Here is a 25,981-nt window from a genome sequence, read left to right as displayed (position 1 = left end):
TCATACCTTGGGCATACCTTGGCCATACGTTGGTCATACCTTGGCCATACCTTGGTCATACCTTGGTCATACCTTGGTCATACCTTGGTCATACCTTGGTCATACCTTGGTCATACCTTGGCCATACCTTGGTCATACCTTGGTCATACCTTGGCCATACCTTGGTCATACCTTGGTCATACCTTGGCCATACCTTGGCCATACCTTGGCCATACCTTGGTCATACCTTGGCCATACCTTGGGCATACCTTGGTCATACCTTGGTCATACCTTGGTCATACCTAGGTCATACCTTGGTCATACCTTGGTCATACCTTGGTCATACCTTGGTCATACCTTGGTCATACCTTGGTCATACCTTGGTCATACCTTGGTCATACCTTGGTCATACCTTGGTCATACCTTGGTCATACCTTGGTCATACCTTTAATAGCCATACCTTGGCCATACCTTGGCCATACCTTGGCCATACCTTGGTCATACCTTGGTCATACCTTGGTCATACCTTGGTCATACCTTGGTCATACCTTGGTCATACCTTGGTCATACCTTGGTCATACCTTGGTCATACCTTTAATAGCCATACCTTGGTCATACCTTGGTCATACCTTGGTCATACCTTGGTCATACCTTTAATAGCCATACCTTGGTCATACCTTGGTCATACCTTGGTCATACCTTGGTCATACCTTGGTCATACCTTGGTCATACCTTGGTCATACCTTGGTCATACCTTGGTCATACCTTGGTCATACCTTGGTCATACCTTTAATAGCCATACCTTGGTCATACCTTGGTCATGCCTTGGTCATACCTTGGTCATACCTTGGTCATACCTTGGTCATACCTTGGTCATACTTGGTTTTACTTTGATATTCAAGTGTTGAAAGTAACGCACATTTTCTTTGAAATTTCGGAAGTCCGATCGTAAGGGGTCGCTTTTTTGCGGTTACCGAAGGGTTCGCTTAGCGGTTAGCGGTTATCCCCCAGGTGAGCCTTCATTCGTATGTAGAAAAGTTACAAAGTAATTTTGGGTACTCAAATCACTTTTTACCTTTTGCCCACGGGTTTTACTTTGATATTCAAGTGTTGAAAGTAACGCACATTTTCTTTGAAATTTCGGAAGTCCGATCGTAAGGGGTCGCTTTTTTGCGGTTACCGAAGGGTTCGCTTAGCGGTTAGCGGTTATCCCCCAGGTGAGCCTTCATTCGTATGTAGAAAAGTTACAAAGTAATTTTGGGTACTCAAATCACTTTTTACCTTTTGCCCACGGGTTTTACTTTGATTTAAAATTTCGGAAGTCCGATCGTAAGGGGTCGCTTTTTTGCGGTTACCGAAGGGTTCGCTTAGCGGTTATCCCCCAGGTGAGCCTTCATTCGTATGTAGAAAAGTTACAAAGTAATTTTGGGTACTCAAATCACTTTTTACCTTTTGCCCACGGGTTTTACTTTGATATTCAAGTGTTGAAAGTAACGCACATTTTCTTTGAAATTTCGGAAGTCCGATCGTAAGGGGTCGCTTTTTTGCGGTTACCGAAGGGTTCGCTTAGCGGTTAGCGGTTATCCCCCAGGTGAGCCTTCATTCGTATGTAGAAAAGTTACGAAGTACTTTTGGGTACTCAAATCACTTTTTACCTTTTGCCCACAGGTTTTACTTTGATATTCAAGTGTTGAAAGTAACGCACATTTTCTTTGAAATTTCGGAAGTCCGATCGTAAGGGGTCGCTTTTTTGCGGTTACCGAAGGGTTCGCTTAGCGGTTAGCGGTTATCCCCCACAGCTGTGGAGTTCATCAATCCACGGTCCTTGGATATACCTGGTATTCTAAGTGTGCCTTCATGCACAAAAGCTACAAGTATGTAGTGTTTAAAGTGTTTATCTATGGATTCCTGCGTGAAAGGTAATCTTCTGAGCCCTTTTATGCCAAGCGGTTAATGCCCAATGAAATCTGACTCGGAATTCGTCAGTCAGATGCCTTCTTATCGATTAACAGGTGGGTCCGTTGATTGAGATAACCAAAAATGCAATCCATCAAACGGCTCCCCCTGCGATCAAGGTTATATTGCACCTTAACGTATTCCACACACCTTTCAGCATCGGAACAGAAAATCGGATCTATTTCTGACGAACAGACCAAAGCACTGTTGCATTTGTTGATCCCATTCTTGTGTCACAAAATAGGATTGAAATTTGTGTTTAGTATCCCTTCTGAACGAGAAATTTTCACGGAAATGTGCGCAACACAACTTCGTTTGGTAAATGTGTTATTGTTGACCCAATATCAAATTGTTTTGTTTGTAAAATGTCTTGAATATTATCAACGTTGATTTTGAATAGTCTCTCATTAGAAATCAAAGCCAAATAAGCTTCAAAAACTGAAACCCCTAAGCGAGTCTTTCGCGGTTTCCCCATTCCCGAAAAGACCGAAATTTGGCAATTTGGCGGTCGTTTTCACAACTTTTTTGGGTGACAGCCGGGAGCGGTACTGCAGAAAAGGCTCTCATAGGGTATGCGATCCCGACTTGTAAAATGTGGAAATAATGCAAGAACTAGTCTCACTCAAGAGTGTGGTCTCTCAAATGCATTAGCACACATTTAGAATGATTATAAAGACTTTTTCAAACACTCATTGACACGAGAGGACCGACTTTTAGGTGCCGGGCTTGGGGCTCAAGTAAGGCGTGGCTACCCTTCGAAGCGCCACCTATATTCATGTAAAAACACTTCTTGTACGTAATGAGTAGGTTTATATGTACCATTATCCACTTTTGCTTGACACCTTTGGCCCTTTTGATTGTCTATACTCTTGTATGATGATCATTAGGCATCTGAACACAAATTGATAATAACAAGGCCGTATAGATTTAATCAACAGAAGGACAGCAAATAGATTAACAATTCTACAGAAAGCAAGACACCACAAAGTAGCCCTACCGGTCGAAACTCATCTAAAGCCTGTACCGCGCCAATCGCGACACTCAAACCCAAATTCTTACAAGGCTCTACCTTTTCACAAAGACTGCTACAAACATTCCTTCTTCCCACAAACCGTGAGAGATTGGAACTCTCTACCGTACGAGGTCACGGAGATCACAGACGCTCCAAAGTTCAAGGAGGCAGTTCTCCAACGCCTCAGGGAACATTAAGGCGCAGCACTCCCCCTGGACGCTTTGCCCCAACTGAGGGGCGTTGTCCAGTACCCAATCAAGATCAAGAAGAAGAAGAATCACAACACTGTACGTATGTGCCCAACAACTTCATGTTGACAGGGATATCGATAACATATTCTTTTATTAATAAAATAAACAAATTTAAACACTTTGAGCCTGAAAGGGATCTTCAATGTTCCAAATTGTTGTTCCACTGTTCAGTGTTCTTACGCTTATTTATTTGCCTGGTCAGAGTAACTAAGTTACTAGTTTATGACAGTTGTTTGAGGCTGAGAAACTTTAATTTGTCAGCACTGGTTTAAGTGGAAGTACGATGATGTGAACTGGAAGGTGTATGGATCTAGTCAAGTGGAAAACGATGTAAGGACTAGTTTGTAAGCTTAACGTAGTTAATCTCCAAGCAGAATCTACGGTGCCATAAGATAGTTTCAAAGCTGTCCAAGGAGCATAGCCGGCCAAAGGGAGTCAAACAGGCACTGGTTTGAAACTATATTATGCCACCGTGGGTCTGCTTGGAGATTAAACGTAGTGACTTCTGGAGTGAAAATGTTTTAAAGATGGGGACCGAAAGGGCCTGTCTTTAATAATCACCTCCTTCAAGCCTTTCTCGTACTACATGTACATGTTTCAGAATGAGGAAATTGCGAACTCACTAACGAAGCGTCTTTGATTTATTTCCGGATTTGCTCATTTTGTGACTTGCCAAACGAAATGGACTCTTATGGGGCTTTAAGTCCCCTTCTTTCCTGTCCTTTTTTCATAATATTTTAGTCTTCACTTTAAATCCTCACTACTTGGCATACGTAACAATGACTACTTAATGCAAACTTATCAAGTTTATACAATGAAACTGAAAGGAAACAGATTTCACAAATGAAATGTTATCATTCTGTTCTTTATTCTGTTTGAAAAGTAACATAACAGCCCACTGCACCACTGCGGTAAAGGCTTATAAAACAGAAAAAGGTGAAGTTGTCATGTTAAGTACAACATGTTCCTTTTGAAGATGAGACATCACAGTATTACTTTTATTGCTATCTATGGCACCAAAAGGTAGCTCATACATTTAATCTTGCCAAAGACCACTACTGGCACTAGGTAGTCCTGTTTCTTCAAGCTTTCTTGAATAATTAACAACAGCCTTCTCTCGAGAAAGTCTTCAATCTTCAAATTTGTTCTTGAATATTTTGGTGTTTAATTGGTGTACAATTAACACAAGAACAAAAGTGTATGACATCTAAGCTGCATTTCACCAAATTACACAAAACAAATATCAAACTGAAGTAAGCCATAAAATGTGGTCAAACCACACAGTACTATAGCCAATTTCAAAACATCTTAATGTACATGTATTAAAACTCCTTCTGCTACCTTTGGAAGAAATCATGGACTAGAGCAGAGTTTCTAGACATATCTATCAAAATGTATTCCAAATGACTATCAACTTAATATTAAGCTCAAACAGAAAAAAATTCAAGGTATCACAAAATGCTGACCACAAAATGACTTTGGCATGCATCCTAACACTTAGTAACAGGAGTCTAAGTACAGAAGTAAGCATGGAGTATTCGTCACGTCAGACACAATTTTTTAAAAATCAGTGCAACTAGAAAAAACTTGCTCTTGACTAGCACCATCTTCTCTTCACACAAAGCCAGGTCTTGGCTTACTGTTTAGTTGCCTCGGCATATATCTTGCTTTACTGAAGATATGATTTCTTTTCTGTATGATAGTAATGTTAGTTCACCTTTATCCGCGGGGTAACCTATATCCGTTGTGTTGTTAAACAGGGTATCCAGGGATATCAAGTCGATAGACGGTAGTTTCAAATTGTACTATTTTCAAAATGTTGCAGTTTGAAGCCATCATCTGTCGACTTGCTTTCCCTAAATGCGGATAATGGTTACCTTACGGATAAAGGTGAACTAACGTTAACTAAAACTTCACTGTACTTAGTTTAGCCTCATAAGTACACATTCATGGCATGTGGTCTGCTGGAAGATATGGACAACAGATTACTCATCAACACATTTCACTGAATTAAACCAAATAATAAATCAATATGCATACCTACATTCAAAACAAGACTAGCCATTAGAAACAATTTTTTTGGCCAAGAAAATTGTGTATCTGTCATGCTGCTATTCTCTCTCTCTATATTTTGCTGTGCTTAAGTGCTGTACCCGTGTTATATGGATTTAGAAAGAAGTGACTGCAACAAACATTAAAGAGTTTCTTATTAGCATATCTAATGCATGGTTGTATAAGGTTATGCTTATTAAATATGGCTCCAGAATCAGTAGTAAATGTATTTTCAAATCAAAACAGTCAGATGATAAGCTAGTATGTACAAAGTCTACAAAAAGCTGTAATTGTTGGTAATAAGTTAGATTTTGCATTCGACAGAAGACAGATTAGGGCACCATTCTGAAATATCTACAGTCAGAAACCACACGTAATAAACATTCAGCTACACATGCCATAGGCATTAAGCATTCATACTTTTGTTGCAACAAACAAACATTTTGAATCAACAAAACATCTTCTGACATTTTTGGCAAGAGCACTAGAATAAGGAGCATTTCAGGTCTTACTTATTTTACCCATACTAACTCGAGGTATTTCTTTCTCCACAACTGATGCGTTTCTTTACAAGCCATGAGCAAAAGACTTCAGCCAAAAATTTACACTTGACTTTTTTCAAGCTGTTTTTGAGCTAGCATTACTTTAAGTTATATGCAGTAGTCTTCAATGTAACTATATTACAACTACAAGGCAAGAGACTGCTCAGGTACACTTTTCACGTTTCCATCGCCTCGGAAGAAGATGATGTTGGCTGTTCAAACCTGCTCGCATCCACCCCAAGAAACTCCAAGGCATTTCCAGTCAGCAGCTTGTGCTGAAGGAATAAGATATCATCTTAGTAGCAGACAATGAGAAAACAATAAAATCCTAACCTTATGAATCTAGCTAACAAATGAACAACATTATGAGCATACTGTGTTGTAGTTGCTGTCACACAAATTGACAAAGTCATGAGTTTGCATGTCCTGGTCTAGAGTTTTAAAATTCTTATTCACATTTACTTAATGAGGATAAGACAAAAAGTATTAATTGCTTATTTAGTCTTCTCCTTGAACATATATGCAAAAGTAAGAATATATAGACAATAAAATAAGAAATAAATAGCAAAAGGGTACAATAACGAGAAGGTTTAGAGGCTAGTGGTCTGAACTGTAATTTGCACAGTACTGGATAGATTGTTAATTATAAGATGGTGGCCTGGAGTTTAAGAACACTCACACTTCAAGCCCAAAGAGCATCTCTCTGTTATCAACAGAAGACGTCATACATTTCTACATGCCAGTATGACAACTTAATGCTTGGACTTACAATCAATATACAGCACACATGAAGAAAGATATGCTGTACCACACAATGATTCACAGTAGTTCACCTCTATCCCCGAGGCAACCTAGGGATATGAAAAGGATGGAGGGTGGTTTCAAACTGCAACGTTGTGAAAATATCGCAATTTGAAACCATGTCTATCCCTAAATATCCAGTTTTTAAAAACAACGGATATAGGTTACCCCACGGATAAAGGTGAACTAGAGTTACATACAGTAGAAGGTATAAGAGTTGTTCACCTTCAGTTTTGGATCAAAGTCCTGCATAGACTCGATAAGCTTGCCAGGATGGTGCTCTCCCAGTGGGAATGGATAGTCACTCCCCAACACAACACGGTCCTGGAAATGTGTCAAACAAACAAGACAAGCATCTTTTCAGTTTACTGTTACATTTAAGTAATTTAAGAGTCTCAAGCAAACTAGCATGACTTTTTATTAGTGAAAAACAATTCACCAGACCAGCTAATATCAGACTGCAAAGCAAAATTTTTGTTTTAACCTTAGGCCACACTGACTTAATTTTATGGATGACATCTGCTTGTGCATTGATTTTTGCCTCTCCAAAAAAGAAGAAAAAAGAAACTGTGGCTACAATGTCACCTAATACAATAGCATCCTTGGTCAATCAGAATTCTATGCTTGCCAGAGGATCTGCTCTTTAGGGTAGGGGGGCACATAGTTGGGGCATAGGGCCACAGCATACTTGTTCTTTCTTTAAATAAGAATGGCAGTATAATTATAAACATTATTCAAATGGAAACGATTGTCTCTTACACAAAGTTACAGTCTTACTGGAGGTGAACATGAGACAAACCAAGCCTGGGAAAGAATGGACTGGATGTGGTTTAGCACCATTTTTTGCTGAGTTTTTCTTTTTTCACCCTTGCACATTAGTCTTGGGGTCTCCAGAGGATGTCATCCATTAAATCATGTCAGCGTGGCCTTACTCATCTGTACCACAGCATTCATTGTATAAAACATAAAACTCTCCCTTTGGTCCTCATGAAGTGTAACGTACCTCGCCAATGGTCTCCACCAGATACTTGAGTGCCCGTTGATCGTGCACCAGGGAGTCTGTGTAGATCTGCCCCACGTAGTTGCGTGGGTTGTGCGGGTTGTCCACGGCACACAGGTCGGGCCGCACGTTGAAACCGTGCTCGATACGACCAATGGTGAAGGGGAAGGCACCGCCTGATTTCAAGAGGAAAAGTTCTTAATCTGACTGATTGATGGCTGATTTTAATTAGTAAATGGTATTATGTTTTATTAGACCTTATTTCCAACACAAGTAGTATAACTAATTTTCTGTCATGTTTCATCTTCAGAATAAATGACCCACCACTAGATCAAAACACTTATTTGAGAATATTGATATTTTTCCTTACACTTGTCCAACTTTTCAACTACAGAAATACAAGTAAGAAGTCTCTGTAACATTTTTATGCCTACAGTTTAATAGCATTCAGGGAGACAAGCATAAAAGAATTAACGTTAGTTCACCTTTATCCGTAGGGTAACCTTTATCCGTTCTTTTACGATGTATTTAGGGGTATCAAGTCAACAGATGATGGTTTGAAACTGCAATATTTTGAAAATAGCACAATTTGAAACTACCGTCCATCGACTTCATATCCCTGGATACCCCTTTTTAGCAGCACAACGGATATAGGTTACCCCGCGGATAAAGGTAAAGAACGTTACCTCACATCATCAAAAATGCTCAGAATGTTCTTGATGAATCTTACAAATTTGATGTTACTGATAGAAAGTGTGTAAAATGTTAGACTGACCTCCATGTGCAAAGCACACCTTGAGTTTGGGATGTCTCTCCAGAACCCCACCAAATATCATGGAGCACATAGCTGTAGCTGTCTCCCCTGGCATACCTGGATAGACATTTCAACACATTTATCACTCCAGTAATGCAAACAGGACTTCCATGTACTAATTTCCTTTGACATATAACAAATGTGTGACGTATAAAATGTGTACCTGATAAGATTTTTGATTACACTTGTAATGTATAAGGTAGACATTTTCCTATGAATAAAGATGAAAATTGCCAAAGATGTTATGGAGAAATTAAACTGTTTGCCAACTCAAATTCTAATCAAAGAATATAGAACTTAATGGATCACTTCAGCATGCTTGAGTCAAGTGTAAGAAGTTTTAATAGTTTATTGTCTAGAGTGACTTACCGACCAGCCATGGCAGCCAGTATTTTGACATGCGACCTCCCTGTTCCATGTCCCAGGGGTGCACAAAGATGGAACAGTTGTACTCTTCTGCTGCCTGAAATATATACATGGGAACAATCATATCTTCAGCTGTAACACTGGCAAAACAATGTTCAAAACTTGTATGATTGATACAGATACATATTATAGGAGAGTATGTGTTTCTTCTGTTTGTTCCAAACAGAGAAAACTGAGCAAGGAACAAGTAATTGAAGATTATATTATTTGAGTTTTTTGCCAATTTTGGGACAAAATATGACCATGTCCATTGTGCACATTATATACTCCACTCTAAAATACTGTAAATGCAGAAACTTTCGTGGTGGTTTAGTGTTTGAGGTTTTTGCGCTGGCCGCTTCACCTCGAACTTAAAACTACCGCAAACATTTTTCCATGGCAGTAAGAGACTACAGTGCATGGTGCTACCGTGAACTTAAAACCACCGCAAAAAGTCCTTTTTCCCGCTACCGCGAAATTAAATCCCCGCGAACATAAATGCATTTACAGTACTATCCTTGAGTTCCTGTATTCATCAACAGCAACATTTATTTCCTACATGCTTGTGGAATAAATTTGGACCAGAGCCAGCTTACCCTGCATGTACAAATTTGCACACAACAGTACATTCCAACAAACACAAAATTATACCTGGGTTTTCATAGAGGTAGCCAAGAGAACTTACAAGTGACAGAGTAATCAGCTTGTTGATTGTGGTCGCTTCAGAAGGAAGAGGAGAAAGATAAAAAGGAAGCATAACAATAAATATGACTTTACAGCAAAGATGGGCTGCAGCTCTGGTGCATCCAGGTTCCAGTCATTGACATGAGAGCCGATCTGAACCCCGGGGAAGCCCAGCTGCTGCACACAGCGCTTCAGCTCCTGTACAGCCAGCTCAGGGGCCTGCATGGGGAGGGTGCCCAGCCCGATGAACCGGGACGGGTACTTGTTCACTATACCTGCCATGTCATCATTCAGGATCTTACACAGGTCCAGGGTGTCTTCTGGTTTGGCCTGAAAATATATGACAAAACAAATACACTGTATTATGAACATTTGTGGATGAATTTGTGTGACATTTACAGGTCACTCCTCCATCAATGCAGATTCGTCTAGCCACTTGATGTTTGAATGTTTTACTTCAACAAACAAGAATCAGTTTTAGTTCTCAACCCAATAGCATACAGTAAGTATACCCATGTTATGTTCCAGTAGCCTGGGTACCATCCGGAAAGTAGTTCGCTCCGGGGTTCATTATATACTATAAATAGTCGCTTCTAGCTCTGACATTCATTATACACTATATACAGTTGCTTCTCTGTGTTTCCGTCTGGGAACGCGGACCATCTTAACGTCTGGAATCGTCCAAATTTTGGAAGCAGGCGCTGATTGGTCCCTACTCATGAGCGAATTATGGAATGGGTTCAAATGCTCGTTCAAACCGGTGTTCCAACACCGGAAAAGCCCTGCGTCCCCTTGCGCATGCAGGCGACGGGCTGTTGTCTTCGAACGAGTGCTCTAGAACCCATTCCTTACTTCGCTTATTAACTGATGTTACCACCAAAAGGTTTGAATGCGCAAGTCTCCAGACGGATAGCAGAAGCGAACATAGGAGCGAACTACTATCCGTATGGTACCCATGTTATGTTCCAGAGGCTGTCTTCTCTGAAGTATAAATAATGGATTTATTTGACAAAACGTTAACACTGTTATGTTTCCCTATCTTCTACATTCTTCCTTCATAGCTCCTGTAGCACTGTAGGTAACAACATTGTTGGATAAGAACATGATGACATCCTGCTCACTTACCCAGTAACTGAACATGACAGGAACGGTAGACAAGGCCTGGACAGTCACACCTAAAGGCAACAAGAGTTTGTGTTACTTCATTACTGCATTACTGTCAACACACAGGGTCATTCTTTCAATGTATATACATGTATGCAGCAAAGTACATCAAAATGAAATGCATGATATTTGGGGCAGGTAGGCAGGCAGGATATTTGGGGTAAGTCCCAATCAATTTTAGTGTTGGTTAGTTAAAGTTTAGTTTATCCATAATGAAATGCACGATAGTCTAGGACAGTTTTATCTTTGTAAATCAACCTTCCTCTATGATTCAACAACACACCTGTGAGAGCCAGTTAGAAAACCAGTAGGAGACAGGTACTCACCTGTAGCGTCCATGTCCCTGATACGGGCCTCGGGACTCCAGCAGTTCTCATCAATTACACGGAACAGCTTTCCATCACGCACCATGTTAGCTTTGCCCTTTGGATATAAAAATGATGGCTCTGGTTTATCACAGGTTAAAGGCAACCTAAGCAATATTACAGCGTCAAAGTGGAAATATTCTGAATAAGGCAATCTTCATGATATTGACATCTACTGCACTGTATTCTCACATTTACATCATCATTTCATACTTTGAGCGGTTAAAAACAGCCCAGAGACAAGTTGCACGAGGATATTCCTTATTATTGTACCCCCCAAAAATAAGGACTTGATCTGGAATCCTTGTGCAACTCATTCCCGCGCTGTTTTTAACGGCTCAATTTATGAAATAATGATGTGAACGTGCTAAAATAGTGCATTAGATGTCAATACTATACAGACTGCCTTATTCAAAATATTTCCACTTTTAACAATGTGATATTGCTTAGGTTGCCTCTAAGAGTATCATAGGTATGCTACCTTGTCATGCTTTTAATGAACAAATACAGTCCTGATTTGATATGATAATGTGGAAATGCTCTGGCTAGAGGTTAATATACCGCGGTCTGCACCAATGCTGATCGGTTGTGTTTACAGACCACCTGGATCTTCAATTCAGTACTTCAATAACATTTTGGATGCAATTGACAACGCAACAGACACGAACAAAGAAGTCTTCGTACTAGGGGACTTTAATGTTAATTGGTCTAACTCAGAGTGTCCACTGAAGGAACGACTAGCACAGACTGCAGTAAGATGCAACCTTTCTCAAACCGTGTCAGACGCTACCAGGATTACAGTTAACAAGAACGGCCACAGAACCGCTACGTGTATCGATCTGGCTTTTACAAACTGCAAGGAAAGGTGCACAACAACAAAGTCAACGCCTCTGGGTTTTACGGATCACAACATCATCTACTTGACAAGGAAGACTAAGGTTCCAAAGACTCAGCCACATGTTGTCTATAAAAGAACCTACAGTAAGTTCAACCCGGACGACTTCCAGCAAGACATGAGCATGGTACCTTGGCACATTGTATACGATGAGTCAGATGTAAATGAAGCACTGCACCTGTTTACAACATTGTTTTGCAATGTAGCCGATCAACATGCTCCTGCTAAAAGACGGACTGTGAGGTCGAACCCGGCAGGATGGGTGGACGATGAACTTCGAGAAGTAATGAAGCTCAGAGATGACGCTAAGAAGGAAGCTCTTGCGTCAGGCCTTGTTTCAGACATGTGCATATACAAGAAACTAAGGAATGCAGCTGTCAAACTAAATCGGAAAAAGAAAGCCTCGTACTTCAAATCTAAGATAGCTGAGTCCAGAAATGACCCAAAGGAAATGTGGAGAACACTGAATGGAATGATGGGTAGAGGGTTTCGCCGGTCAGCCTGTACTGTAGAGCGGGACGGTGAGATCCTCACTAAGGCAGGTGACGTAGCGGACTACTTCAACTCATTCTTTACGCAGAAGGTGAACTCTCTGAGAGCAGGGTTGGACTCGCAACCAAACGGGGACCTTCTCCAGCTAATAAAGGATAAGGTCATGGTGGGAAAGGACTGTAGTTTTGACTTTCAACTGACACATTGGGAACAGATCCACAAACACCTTCTGTCCTTATCTAATGGGAAAGCTACTGGACTTGACAATGTCGACAACAAGCTGTTAAGGTTGGCTGCCGATCAGATTGCCAGACCACTGTGCTACATCATAAACTTATCGCTCTTTACCTCTGAGTATCCCACGGCATGGAAAAGAGCCAAGGTTGTTCCTCTGCCCAAGTCGTCAACGACTCGTTTAAGCGGGCCGAACAGTAGACCGATTAGTCTCTTACCTGCTTTCAGTAAAGTGATGGAGAAAGTTGTGAGTTCTCAAATATCGGACTATTTCAAAGTGAATGACCTGATGTCACCCTACCAACACGCCTACAGGAAACATCACTCGACATGCACTGCACTCTTGCATCTAGTCGATGACTGGTATCGTAAGATCGACCAGGGTAACATCGTCGGGGTCATATTCTTGGATTTTTCCGCTGCTTTTGACTTGGTGGATCACAGCTTTCTGTTACAAAAACTGGCGTGCTACGGTTTCTCAGACACAGCAGTGCATTGGATGAACAGTTACTTAGCAGGAAGAGAACAGTGCGTACACTTCAACGGCACGAACTCGCCGTTTAGGGAGGTTAATTGTGGCGTACCCCAAGGTAGTTGCCTTGGCCCCTTGCTGTTCACAATATTTACAAATGACCTACCTTTTGCCGTGAGGGAAACGATCCCCGAAATGTATGCAGACGACACATCTGCATACACGTGCTCACCATCAGTGGAGACAGTAACGGTCAATTTACAGGAAGATTTGAATAATATATGTAACTGGGTGAGGCTAAACAGACTGTTCTTGAATGCAAATAAGACAATGTGTATGTTGCTTGGGAGTAGACCCAAAATGTCGAAGAAACCGAAACTCACCTTGTTTGCGGACGGATGTCCTATACAACAAGTAACAACAATGAAGCTACTTGGGAGCACCTTGGATGAGTGTCTCACGTGGGACCTTCATGTAGAAGAAACCATAAAGAAAATGGCTAGGTCCCTCGGCGCCATCAGAAGGAGTGTTGCATACTTGGATCAGTCCTTAGTGAAAATGTTAACAGAAACACTTACCATTGCACATCTTGACTACTGTGCAGCGGTTTGGGCTTCTACTACACAAAAGAACATCACCGCACTACAAGTGATGCAGAATAAAGCAGGCAGACTTACCTTGGGAACTAACCGCACCCCGATCAAGCATATGCACAATGTCTTATCATGGTTGACTGTTAGCGAAAGACTCTATGTAAGCAGCATGTGTACATTACACAAGGTACTCCTTGCCAGGGAGCCGTCTTTATTGTACAGTAGACTACATTTGGTATCGGGCCAGCATAGTTATCATACAAGACACGCGGCACGGCAAAACTTAAGAACTGAAAAACCAAAAACAAACAGCCTGAAAAAATCCTTCACTTATAGAGCAGCATCAGATTGGAACAAACTATCACATGAGCTGCAAACTGCGAACACATCCAGGATTTTCAGACGGCAGCTGGTGAAACATATGCGAGACTTAGCTAAAGACACATGAGGGGCTTGATGATTTTTGGATAAGGCACATGCTTTTTGTTTAATGATTTTTATTGACATGTTGTATGTGTGTATGTTGTAAACTGTATGTGTCCATGTATTATGTGTATTACTCCTGGAAGATTAGTTGTTGCATTGAATGCTAACAACTAAAGGAGTTAATAAACAATAAACAATAAACAATAAACAATTTTGAAGGTAAGTACTGTAAATGCAGAAATGTTCGCGGTGGATTAATGTTCGAGGTTTTCGCGGCGGCCGCTTCACCGCGAATTTAAAACTACCGCGAACATTTTTCCATAACAGTAAGAGACTACAGTGCATGGTGCTACCGCGAAATTAAAACCACCGCGAAAAGTCCATTTTCCCGCTACCGCGAAATTAAATCCCCGCAAAATTAAATGCATTTACAACTACTTAGTAGTGAGAACAAAATACAGATGAATCTAGTGGCGATTCTAGCCTGGGTATCACCCTCCTGTGGAAGTAACCGCTGTCTCAATTTTTTCACTTGCGAGAAGATATAGCCAATTGGCTACAATGTAGGATGGTGCCCAGGAAAGATCCTTTAGGCCACATCAATTTAATTTCTTGGTTCACGGATTTTTTCATAAAAAGTATGAAGCGAGAGGGCGAAATAAAAATAAAAATTGTAAAATGGTTGGGGTAAAGGTAACGGCTAATCCAAAACATAAAGAAAAAAAGTTTTCAGCTTGAAAAAAGTACAAAAACACTATTATTGTACAGTAACAGCACCTGTACCCACACTTTAAGGAGCTTATAATATAAAGGCCAATTTGCTATACCAGAAAGTTGGTGAATGGTTTCATTAATGGTGAAAATTTGCTGAGTGATAATTTTTATTTTTTATTTTTTTTTCCAAAAAATAGGAGCGAGCGAATCTGTGAACCAAGAATTTAATTTGGTGTGGCCTTAGGTGACTTATATATGTACATGTAAAATACATGACTAAGACTTTTATTGCTTGAAGATTTTATACTTACATTGCAGTGATCATGAAGCTGGATCCACCCACCATAACCATACCTCTGCAAAAAAGAAGCAGAAAGTTTTCTTTGGAAATCATAGCTTTCAGTGCAGCAGCCAAGGTTACCCATCTTAAGTCACATACAAGTAGAATAAATAGAGAATATTATTATGTTAAGAATAAGTAGAGTTTACCTCTGACAAAGACCATGCACGTCTCTGGACGTTGTACATCATACATGTTGCATTGCCAGAATTCAGATCTGTTATGTACACCAAAAATCTGCAACTAGCAGATGTCACTCCAATGTTTTTGTTGTCATACTAGTACTCTAGTACCAGTGCCAAGAAAACTTGGGGATAACTATCTTGGTTAGGTCTTCATGATCACTCCCTTGCTAATTTTGACTATGCCCATGGCAAATACCACATATGGCAGCCCTGTAATGTGTTTGACAAAACCTTGTCCAACAACTATTTTAAATGTCTCCCCACCCAAGTACTAGTACAATTTTGTAGTTGTCAGCAGTATCAAATTATCAATTATTGACATAGGAAAAATGTGCTGTAACCATACAGATCAATATCTTAAGAATGACTGTCGAGGAACTCAAACTCAGAAAGTCTTAGTTCACTCTTAGACTAACAATTATGATACATGGACCACAATCTAGCAATTAATCAATATTAGTGGTAATATTTCCATCATAGACAATTCTCTCCATATGCTGTACATGTATGGACCTACGGTAACGGCACTGAACTTTAATCCAACGCAACTTTAATCCAACACTTTTCAGAACCCATCTGTCAGTCAAAAACTAGCTCCGGTTTGCAAATTCTTTTGAGTGCTTTACAAGACCAGTAAGGTATACGACTTAAAACCTTGTAAGTTTGAGCTCACAAAGATCGCATGTTGCAGTGACAAGTTAATCAATCTTCTGGTATGTTTTCATCTGTTAATCAAGCCGTGGGAAGAGGGCAGCGATTGTAATTTCAAGCAACACTACTCTTCGTCCTCACATTACACAATCATCATCACAGTAAATATAGTGAAATATCAATAAACTGTCCATCCAACACAACCAACATGCCTTGAAGTATCCCTCTTTAAAGTACAGGGCCAGGCTTTGTTACACAAATTCAGTGGAAATCCGAACACGCGCCATTTTCAATCATATTTCAGCACGCCCCTCACCCCTATTTTTGAAAGTGATCACATCCAAAGGCCAGTAGGACGGATCTCACTGGCGATACCATTACAGCCCCACATGGGGGACGTGCTGTAGGGAGTTTGTACTGTGTTTTGCGGGGATATTTTTTGGGAACCATTCACAAACAACGTATTTTGCCACCATTTGCTGACCAAACAACGGATGAAAAGTTTCATAGAACGTCATAACTGTGCAGTGGAACAGCAGAACGGATTTGCCGCTGGTTGATGTATTTTCGGGCCGTGTTTTGATCGCTGCTATCAGCAGTTTACTGACATGCCGATTTGCCAATTTAACCTTGAGTAAGTGCCTGCCGATTGATACAAATTTGTCGTTGTAAATATGAAATCCATAGATAAACAGCCTTATTATATTATTGTGTTGGATTAAAGTTCCACTGGGAATAGAATCCCAAAGGACTTGCTATCAGTTACACTGTCTTTGAAATGTTATTTTCTCGCGACACAACAGAAAGTGGCAGACCAATGCATGTGTAGCAATGGCCGGGGAAACATAGTAAACAATGCACTTAACAGTTTCCAGAATGCGCTAAAGCCCGCTTGTTTATTTATGGTTCAGTTTAGAATTTGTTGGAATGTGTTGGATTAAAATTCAGTGCCGTTAAATCACGAAATATTCACGGTGGTTTTATGTTTAACTTTTTATCATTTGTTAGGTCTATAATATAACTCATTTGAATAATTACTCTGTCTTATGTTATAAAAGATAAATGTGCCACGGTATTGTTTCCCCCCATTCTGCCGAAATTTAGTCATTGCGAACTTAAAACGATTTTACAGTAATATCCTTTATTTGCTCTGGAGCTTCTTTGTGTGCTGTTGATCAAGTGATGATCACATGTTCAGGTTGTGATAGTGATACATGATTTATTTCACGTGCAACGAACCATCAATCAGTTGGCCATAAATGTCAATACTGGGAATTCTGAGCAAGCATTAAAACCTACATTTAATGACACCAAAAGCTACAAAATGTGGTCAAGGTAAGATATTGATCAATAAAGTCCTTGACCGACTTCAGAATCTTTGCAAAATGTCAAAAATACAAACCTCTTTCAAATCTGGCCACCTCTCGGGAAGAATGTGGTTGTGAATGTCTATCTTCATGTCGTCCTGCTTCCCTGTCGTGTCAGGAGAGGGTCCAGAGTTGAGATAACAGAGGAAAGTACGACGATCGGTGGATTTAAGAGCACGATCTTAGGAAGATGTTTTTGTTCGCTCAGTACAGCTGGCGCCAAGAGCGGACCGTTCGATCGACTAAATCCTCTCAAAAACAGAGAAAACCACCTCAGATTTGGCCAGGAAATGGCAAGATGTCACCTCTGATGTAAGGAGAGGTGTAGTGTGATCAAGAGACTGACAAATATTGTCCAAATCTGGAGAGATTTGGCGCTGAAATAGGATATACCCAACACAACGTCAACATCAGCCGTGTCGCATGTAGAGTTAGTCCGCATGCGTGGGGAGGTGTGGCCCTACGTCACGACATTGTGAACTTTGACCCTGCATGGCGCGAAATTCAATTTAACAAAAAATATCGGAACACCGAAAAACAATTAGTCATTTAGCTAATAACATTTGACAACTGGCCACAAGACTCGTCTCATAACAGAGGGAGAGTATTTTAGCAAAACGTGATAACAGTTAATGATGTTCTTAGTATTACAACTCTGCTTCGTCACTTTCATAATCATACTAAACTAATAGCCACAACATTGTCACAACACGTGCACAGTCGAGTACAACATACTAAAAATTTACTTTTGTAAGCCACACAAGTTTACTAATAAGAAAAAAAAAACTCAGGTCCATGTAGTATTGTCTGGACCACTCAAAAGTATAATCATCTATAGTATGAAACAATATGCCAAAGTAAAAACCAAGGACTAGGAGTGTGCAAAATATTTATAATTCAACATAATGTTACACATTGCTGGAGGCAAGAACAATGCCACCCTGAATTATGTTACAAAACAACTTACATGTCATAATGTTCCGATCATATACAAAAACAACAAGGTATATAGACAAAACAGCCAATATTGTGAGCTATGGAAGAATGCTATTGTAGCGTAACTTGTCAACATGTATTATAAACCTCGGTTCTATTCAAGTGGCATACATGTATAATTATCATTATAAGCTAATGTCTATGAGGCGGTCAGTTTGTGCCATGGCCTGCATTCTCAATAAGTACATTGAACAGTGGCAGACCCATGTTCTCTGTAGTAGGGCTGACATCTTCATAGTTGAATGTTGGAAAGTCCTGCAAGAGCTTTGGTATGGTGATGCCATTGGCAGCTGTTGTCAGGCTTATGATGTTGCCACATCCGCGACTATTAACACATTCGATTGCTCTCTCAATGAAGTATGTTCCCCTCTTCGTCTTTGTCAGGCATTCGGAGACCACGAACAGGATCAGGACACTGTCATTCAGGGCTTCAACAGTCTCAGATATCTTCATCATTGAGTGCAGATCCCGATGAAGACACAGGCAAGTCAGGCCAAAGTATTTCTCAAATTGGCATGTTATGCTGCAAGCAATCTCTTTGTCTTCATCAGCACTGAAAATGAAGATGTCACTAAGGCAGTCTTGGGGAAATATGAACTTAAAGATTTCTTGGAAGATCTTGTAAGCAAGGCTGGGCTCTGTGGCAGCTACGGCATTCAATTTCACCTGAAGGAACCGCTCTTTTGGTGGTGTGATGTCTGTCAGGTTTTGGAGAAACGACAGATACATCTGTGCCAGGGCAAACTTTTTACGTTTGCAGCAATGTTCAATCAGCCCCAGTAGTGTGTTAGGGTTCGATGGGTCCAGTTCACAGGCTGTCTTACGGAGATTTAACGCCTCTCGGTGGCGTGACACCAACTCATGAACTTTTGCCAACTCATTCAACTTGTCAATCTTCACCTCACATCTGTCATGTTCTTCCATCTGCATCAAATTCACCAACTCGGAGAATGCAGTCCTTCTGTGGCATTTCACTCGAGCAGCACATTCAACTGCTTTCAGTAACTTGGTCTTCCCTTCTTCTGTCTTCCCGAGGAGAAGGAAGCACTTTCCCCAGTTTTCATAATTGCCAGCAGCGACCAGGGAAATGCCATCATCTGTAGCTGTGTTCTCTTCTGCAGCTCTCTTGAAGCAGCATAGTGCTTTCTGATACTCATTGAGCTTGACATACACTCTGGCTAAGTCAGCTGTGATTCTGTAAGCAGCCTTTTTACCAAGTCTATCTGCTTCTTCGAGCCACTTCCCAGCTTCAGTTAGTAACTCCTTGGTCTTTGTATCTTCACCTCCTTCTTTTATGTTGTTTTCTGCCATAGCCATATAGACCAAGCCCAGGTGATGACATGGAAATGGCATAGGGCAGAGCTTATTAGCCTTTTGCAGGCAGGCAATGGCCTTCTCAAAACTCCTGCAAAGCCTATAGTGCCGTCCTACCCTCTCCAGAACAAAATGATCACCTGGTGCTTCCCTCTTTGCCTGTTCAAAGCATCCATCAATCTTCTTATAAGAAAAACTCAGTTTTTCTCCTGTCACAAAGTACTTCTCTGGAATCCTGTTCATCTTTTTGTAGATATCGCCAAGTAATGCAAAGCCTTTCCCACAAAACTCAGGCTGTCTGCTATCGGTCACAACGTCAAGGCATTGTCTGGCTTCGGTGTAGTAGGCGATAGGATCGAAAGACTTGTCTTCAATATATAATGTGTATCCAAACACCGATTAAGAATAAGAGCTAGAACATAGTTCACTTCAACATGGACCTTTTCAAGACAATCATCTTTAAGACACAGGGCTTCTCGAGACTTTTCTATCCCTAGTAAGTGGCACTTTGGTCCTAATCTTGACAGTGAGTAGGCTTGCTCTGCTAAAGCAAGTGCTTTTCTCTTGGCGCCTTTACCATCTCCTGGTGTGTTTAGGAGCTCTTCAATCGAATCTAATGTTTTTTCAGCTTCAGAAAAGTCTTCAATGTGCAACTAATAGCCACAGAGGTTACCCAATGCAACAACATTGTCATCCTGTTTCTCAAGAACTGAGTCAATGTGGCGTTTAGCACGCTCAAGATCATTGAAGTATCTCAACAGTAGAAAGGCCAACAAATTCTCAGCATTTGCATTTTGATAGAACTCCCCTGGATCGTCTCTTTGCTCCCTCTCAAGCTTGCTAACATTCATCTCATGGTGTCTGCGAGACACCCGGGGAATGTCTAGTTGGAAAAGGGTGGTGAAACTTGCAAGCCTCTCCTTCAATTCATCCACTTGGCTTTCCTGGGATTCCATCGTGTATCTTTGTTACGGCGCTTGGTCTAAGTTTCCAGGCCAGGGACTTTCTGTTCACTGTAAGACAAAAGTATTAGCTGTAAATTTTCACGTAATATCTCGTACTTCTAAATAAAGTACATGTAGTAGTAGGATAGATTAACCATTGCCTCTATGTTTTACGGCGACGCGGTCACGATTCGCTCTACTCTAGAGCTCTGTAATTACTTCCACAAAAGCTAGGGGGCGCTCGTGGCGTCAAGCCGGGTTGACAAGTTTGTGAAATGGCTTGGCTTTGCCACGTAGCTCAGACATTTCTTTTTGATACCTTCACGACTACAAAAGATATAATCATCAGGCAAAGACTTCAACAACGACTAACATGTATGATCTCCGTACGATATGAGGGTGCATGTTGCTTAAGACCGTGTCACAGGCAAGCAAAACAAAACAAAACGCAACGTTTACAATTAAGGCACACAAACCCTCCTTGCACAAACATTAAAGTGTCGCGAACAGCGGTCGGACAAATTCACGACAAATGTGCAGGGGATAAGATATTCTACCGCCATCTTAATCAAAATACGTTCTTTGTTGTCAAGATATCACGGTCAAAAATACTAGTCTTAGTTTAGTTTTACCTGTGGCGGCCGTTTAGCAAGTTTGCACAGCGTCAGAAGTTACTAGGAACTGCTCCCGTCTGGCTAACTTCCGCAAACTTAAGGCGTGGCAGGGTCATGTGACAGAAACCAACAAGTGCGCAGGAGCTAAATGACCCGAAACTTAAAACAACATGTATCAAAACGTTGTCACCCCAGGACGGCGCCGTGGAAAAGTTGTTCAACTATGTTTTTTTTCTTTTCATCAGAAATCTTCAAACTATGATTTGGTTATAGATTGCAGCCATTTACATCATACGCAATGGTTTCATAGCTGTGTACATCTTCATGTAAAATGTGAAAATAAAAGAAACAAACAATAATCGCACCAAGAAAATATCATAAGATGAAATACAAAAAGGAGAAGAAAAGGTTACGGAATAACCCAAACAACACCCCTCGACACCTGCTATCCTTCCTGGTTCACCCCTGTGAAAGCTGCAAAATGGATCTATCCGACAGGTGGCGCCATTCATCCACTCAAATTATCAAACATGCGATTTCTACTACTGTGTCTTTAGTGTTTTGTTAATCTTTATGGCATTTAGGCTATCAATCTATCCAATACGTAGTGTTAAACTTTTGCTCAGTGATAATGATGAACGATAATTCATTTGGACATTTTATTATCTTACTTTTTAAATAGTTTTAACATTACATGACCATTCACAATGAACATCGAGCAGATTAAAATGGGACTGAGCAGAGCACTTGGGACTAATGCTTGTAGCCTTTCACAAAGTACACCTATATATCAGATATTTTGTGAAAATGTTCCTTGTTACCCAACGGATCATTATACCCCCCAGTGGGAGTCTTCATGCTTCATTGAATATAGAAAAATCCCGGGATTTATCCCGGGATTTTTTTTTTGTCCCAGGATTTTAAAAAAAATCCCGGGTTTTTCTTTGAAAAAACCCGGGATTTTTATGGGGTGCCCAAATAAAATCCCGGGTTTTTCTTTTAAAAACCCGGGATTTTTTTGAATGCCCTGATAAAATCCTGGGTTTTTCTTTTTAAAAAACACTATATTATCAGAATATATGTTAAGAATGGGAAGTTGAGTCATTATCAATAACACTGAAGGTAGCAGGCACGTTTTACCTGGGTTACAGACTCGGGTCTATATCAGAACCACTGCATGTCAAGGTTTACATCATATTGTTGTGACTTCAGTGATTACTTAGCAGAATGCTACTGATGATAATAGTCATAAATTGATGTAAGGAGGGATGCAGATGTGTGGTTATCATTGTGAAAAGGTATACGTAGTATTGTTTGAGCTTAAAGAAAGTACAGAAAACGTGTCTTGATTCATATTCTTATGTGCAAAATGTGTGACACAGGTCTGTATCAACAAGTTCTGGTGCTGAAACTGTGTTCCACACACGCACGCACGTCGTAGAATAGGTAATTGCTACTAGGTAACTACCCGTAAGGGCGCAGTCACATAGGTCCTGCGATTGTTGTATGATTTTGATGCCATGGGATTTTCAAGCAGGTTGTGCCAGAACTAACCACCGACATGGATCAAAAACAGCATTTTGTGTAATCTCCAAGCAGATCCTACGGTGCCATAAGATAGTATCAAAGCTGGCCAGGGACTATAGCCGGCTAAGGGAGTCAAACGGGCACCGGCACCTATGGGGCGTTTGATACTATACATAACGCACCGTGGATCTGGTTCGAGATTACATTTTGTGTACCAAGAAAGTTGATACATGTACGTACATTTTTGTCCGGCCAAATGCCTTTAGTTAGCGATCGCACGAGCTATATGTGACCTTGCCTTAATACGAGATCACAGGAATTCCGCTTTACTCTGTAGCTGGCCTGACGTATGTTTGTTCTATGACGTCTCTGCAAATAAGTAAATGAACTATAACCTTGTCATCATTCAACCTAGTTGGTCATTATCTCCTGCCTGCGAGCAATGTACAAAGACTATGAAATTGCAAGACACAGGTGACAATTAATTGTTATATTTTCTTACTCGTTTTCAATCTTGGAATCTCTGAGCAGCCTGTACGGACAAAGATGTCACATTGGCCGTAGAAGAACTAAGCACGACAATTGTACACGGTAAAATGCATGGCAACAAGTATTACACCAAGTACAAAATATAGGTCATCATCATCGGTCGACGTGCTTACACACAACGGGGTTATACCGCCCCTTACGGAGTGACATACCATTTCGTATGGCTAATTACAAGATGGGGATGTGCCAGTTGTCCCGTTCAGGTGAATGACAGTAAATCACTGTGTAGCTGATACGAGGCAGAGGTTTGCCAGGCCTCCATCCTGGTGATTTGCAGTGAATCACCAACTCCAGACAGCAGGATTTGCACCATCGCACACCGCACGTTTGGTGGGTTCAAGTGCGCGGGGTGTTGCTCTCCTTAAACACAGGACCTTCATTTAACGTTCTGAGGGACAGCCGTAGCCGAAGCTAGGTACTCATTTTCATCTGAGTAAAGTGAGGAAAGCCGCGTAAAGTGCCTTTCCCATGGGCACAAGATCGGTGGCACTGCAGGATTCAAACTGGAAACCTCTCAGTCCCGAGCCAAAAACGCTGCTGCTGTGCCACGCGATCCCACAAAGTAGAGGTACCGGTATCAAATAAAGCTTAGCATCCTAAGTTATGTAACAATAAGGACTAACATTATTCTTTGCATTTGTTGTAGTATTGGAATGGAGTGGGCTAATCATAAGTATCGATGTTCCTTCTAATATCAAAGCAGTCCTTGTTTTGCCAATTTTTTTCATTATGTGGGTTGTGACATCTAAAGATATATACAAATCTGTTTGTAGCATCGAGTCTCTTGAAATCTGTTGTACTTTATTTGAGCAATGTGAATAATTCATTACATAAAAAAGTGTATTTAGAAACATTCCATTATAAAGTAAAATTCATCTTCTTTGGACTTTGGGCAGAATGGACAGAACCTTTGGTCAGGGGCTACATTGTATAGTATCTGCCTGTTTCTATATTCAATTTATGGCTACTGATTCTTAATTAGTTATTGCTTTGCAAATTTTAATGTTATTATATCATAAAGGTATGTTTTTTGTTCATAATATTCTTTTGATTTGCTACGTTACAGACAGTACTAGTTTTGAATTGTTTTCAATAGAACTAAACCACTCCTGTATGGATATATCTTGTTGCCGGATGCGCAGTTGGTTGGCAATGTATTCTGCTTTATAAACCTCAGGTTTTGACCATATTTGTCCAAAGCTGTGGTAATAGAGAATGTCCTCAACATGATTAATCCAGTCATGGTCGCCAGTAAATACAGTGTTGTACATGTATGTGTAAGGACCAGTCCTCAGGTAAGTTTACCAAACGGTGCCAGTACTTAATGAGCTGAATTCTAGCAAATATTATAATGGGAAAAGTTCCTCTCTTCTCACGCCGTACTAGAATATTTTGAGTGGACTCCAAGTAGAAATTTTTGAAAACGTTTGTCAAGTATCATCTCCGCCCCAGTAATTATCTTGTTTACTTTCCTTGAGTAAACTACCCTGCGGGCACGGGTTCATCCCGGGAGGCGGAAATCATCACGCCCCTGTCAATCGGTCTAATGGGAGAACAATGAGCTGTTTATGGCTTCTACAATACAATACACACTTCACATCCTCGTCCATTTTGCAACCTGTATCAAGTTTATATAGTAGTAGTAGCTGTTGATAGTACATGTACTTACTTCTGGTTCTGCTTGGAAACGAGAAATTGTTCAACTACAAAAAACGAGTCACACAAGCAAGGTAAGTCGATGTTACTCTTAGGGTTGCCTCTTTGCAATAGTCTAAACTATCTATGAACTACATTGATTAGCACATAAACAGTTTATGTACATATTAATAATCGACTTCCCCAATGTTGACTATTACTATTGTCAGGGCTCGAAATTCATTTTTGGGATTAGGTGCACTGGTGCACCCAGCTCAAAAAATTGGGTGCACCAAAAATGTTTTGGGTGCACCACTTAAGTTGAAGTAAAGACCTAAAAAATAAAACTTAGTTACAAGCTATCAACTTCTTAAACAAGTACCACGACAGTCATTTTTTATTGTCTTTCTAACACTTAGATGTCAAGAATATGATGTATACTAGGCTATAAGTATACTTTGATATTTTTACATACATAAACATAATAAAATATTTGGGTGCACTCTGTGCACCCACAGAAAATAATTGGGTGCACAGCTCCAATTTTGGGTGCACCTGGGTGCACATGCACCCAGTATTTCGAGGCCTGCTATTGTACATAGGTTACTTTGGAGTTCCCAGTTCCCAGCGATATAGTCCATTCTGTTGATACCGTAGAAATGGAACAACACAAGTACGGCGCTCGACAACAGTGCCAGGGAAGGAGAACTCCTAGGGATGGAGTTTATATCATGTCCCCGCCCCTGCAATTATCTTGTTTACTTTCCTGGAGCACAACTTCACAGCCGGTGCGGCACGGGAGGCGGAAATCATCACGCCCCTGTCAATCGACGAATGTGTCTTGAATTGGAGTACAACGGTCTGTTTATGACTTTTCTACAGACTTCAGTTTCGGTTTCAACAGGTAAGGATCGTGTTTCTGTTAACGTTCCTGACATTCTAGCGTTGTGCGTTTCTATTTGCACTAACTTACCAACATACACAGTCAGAGCAATACTATACCAACAA

General features: G+C 40.6%; 2 protein-coding genes across 3 annotated transcripts; both read right to left on the bottom strand.

Moving 5' to 3' along the window:
* Positions 1–4,047: 4,047 nt before the first annotated feature.
* On the bottom strand, positions 4,048–17,850 carry LOC118408339 (2-amino-3-carboxymuconate-6-semialdehyde decarboxylase-like). Of its 2 annotated transcripts, XR_004830286.1 has the most exons (11): positions 17,430–17,850; positions 15,163–15,207; positions 10,987–11,083; positions 10,622–10,671; positions 9,590–9,826; positions 8,777–8,870; positions 8,369–8,464; positions 7,597–7,769; positions 6,819–6,917; positions 5,116–6,067; positions 4,048–4,915 (listed from the first exon to the last, which is right to left on the bottom strand). XR_004830286.1 is itself a non-coding variant. In XM_035809032.1 (10 exons), the coding sequence occupies exons 1-10, from the start codon at positions 17,484–17,486 to the stop codon at positions 5,969–5,971; spliced, it is 1,047 nt and encodes a 348-aa protein (XP_035664925.1). In that variant the 5' UTR covers positions 17,487–17,850; the 3' UTR covers positions 4,048–5,968. The 2 variants fall into 2 exon arrangements, 1 of the variants encoding a protein (XP_035664925.1); XM_035809032.1 differs by having other exon boundaries at positions 4,048–6,067.
* A 304-nt stretch (positions 17,851–18,154) lies between these two features.
* On the bottom strand, positions 18,155–21,877 carry LOC118408341. Its single transcript, XM_035809035.1, has 2 exons — positions 21,281–21,877; positions 18,155–20,717 (listed from the first exon to the last, which is right to left on the bottom strand). Exon 2 carries the CDS (start codon positions 19,945–19,947, stop codon positions 18,541–18,543), a length of 1,407 nt encoding a protein of 468 aa, XP_035664928.1. The 5' UTR covers positions 19,948–20,717; positions 21,281–21,877; the 3' UTR covers positions 18,155–18,540.
* Positions 21,878–25,981: the final 4,104 nt, after the last annotated feature.

The sequence above is a fragment of the Branchiostoma floridae genome, unplaced genomic scaffold (genome assembly GCF_000003815.2).
Source record: "Branchiostoma floridae strain S238N-H82 unplaced genomic scaffold, Bfl_VNyyK Sc7u5tJ_1574, whole genome shotgun sequence".
NCBI classification, from domain to species: Eukaryota; Metazoa; Chordata; class Leptocardii; order Amphioxiformes; family Branchiostomatidae; genus Branchiostoma; species Branchiostoma floridae.
The sequence above is the reverse complement of the archived record's forward strand: the minus strand, read 5'-3'. Positions and strand labels throughout refer to the sequence as shown.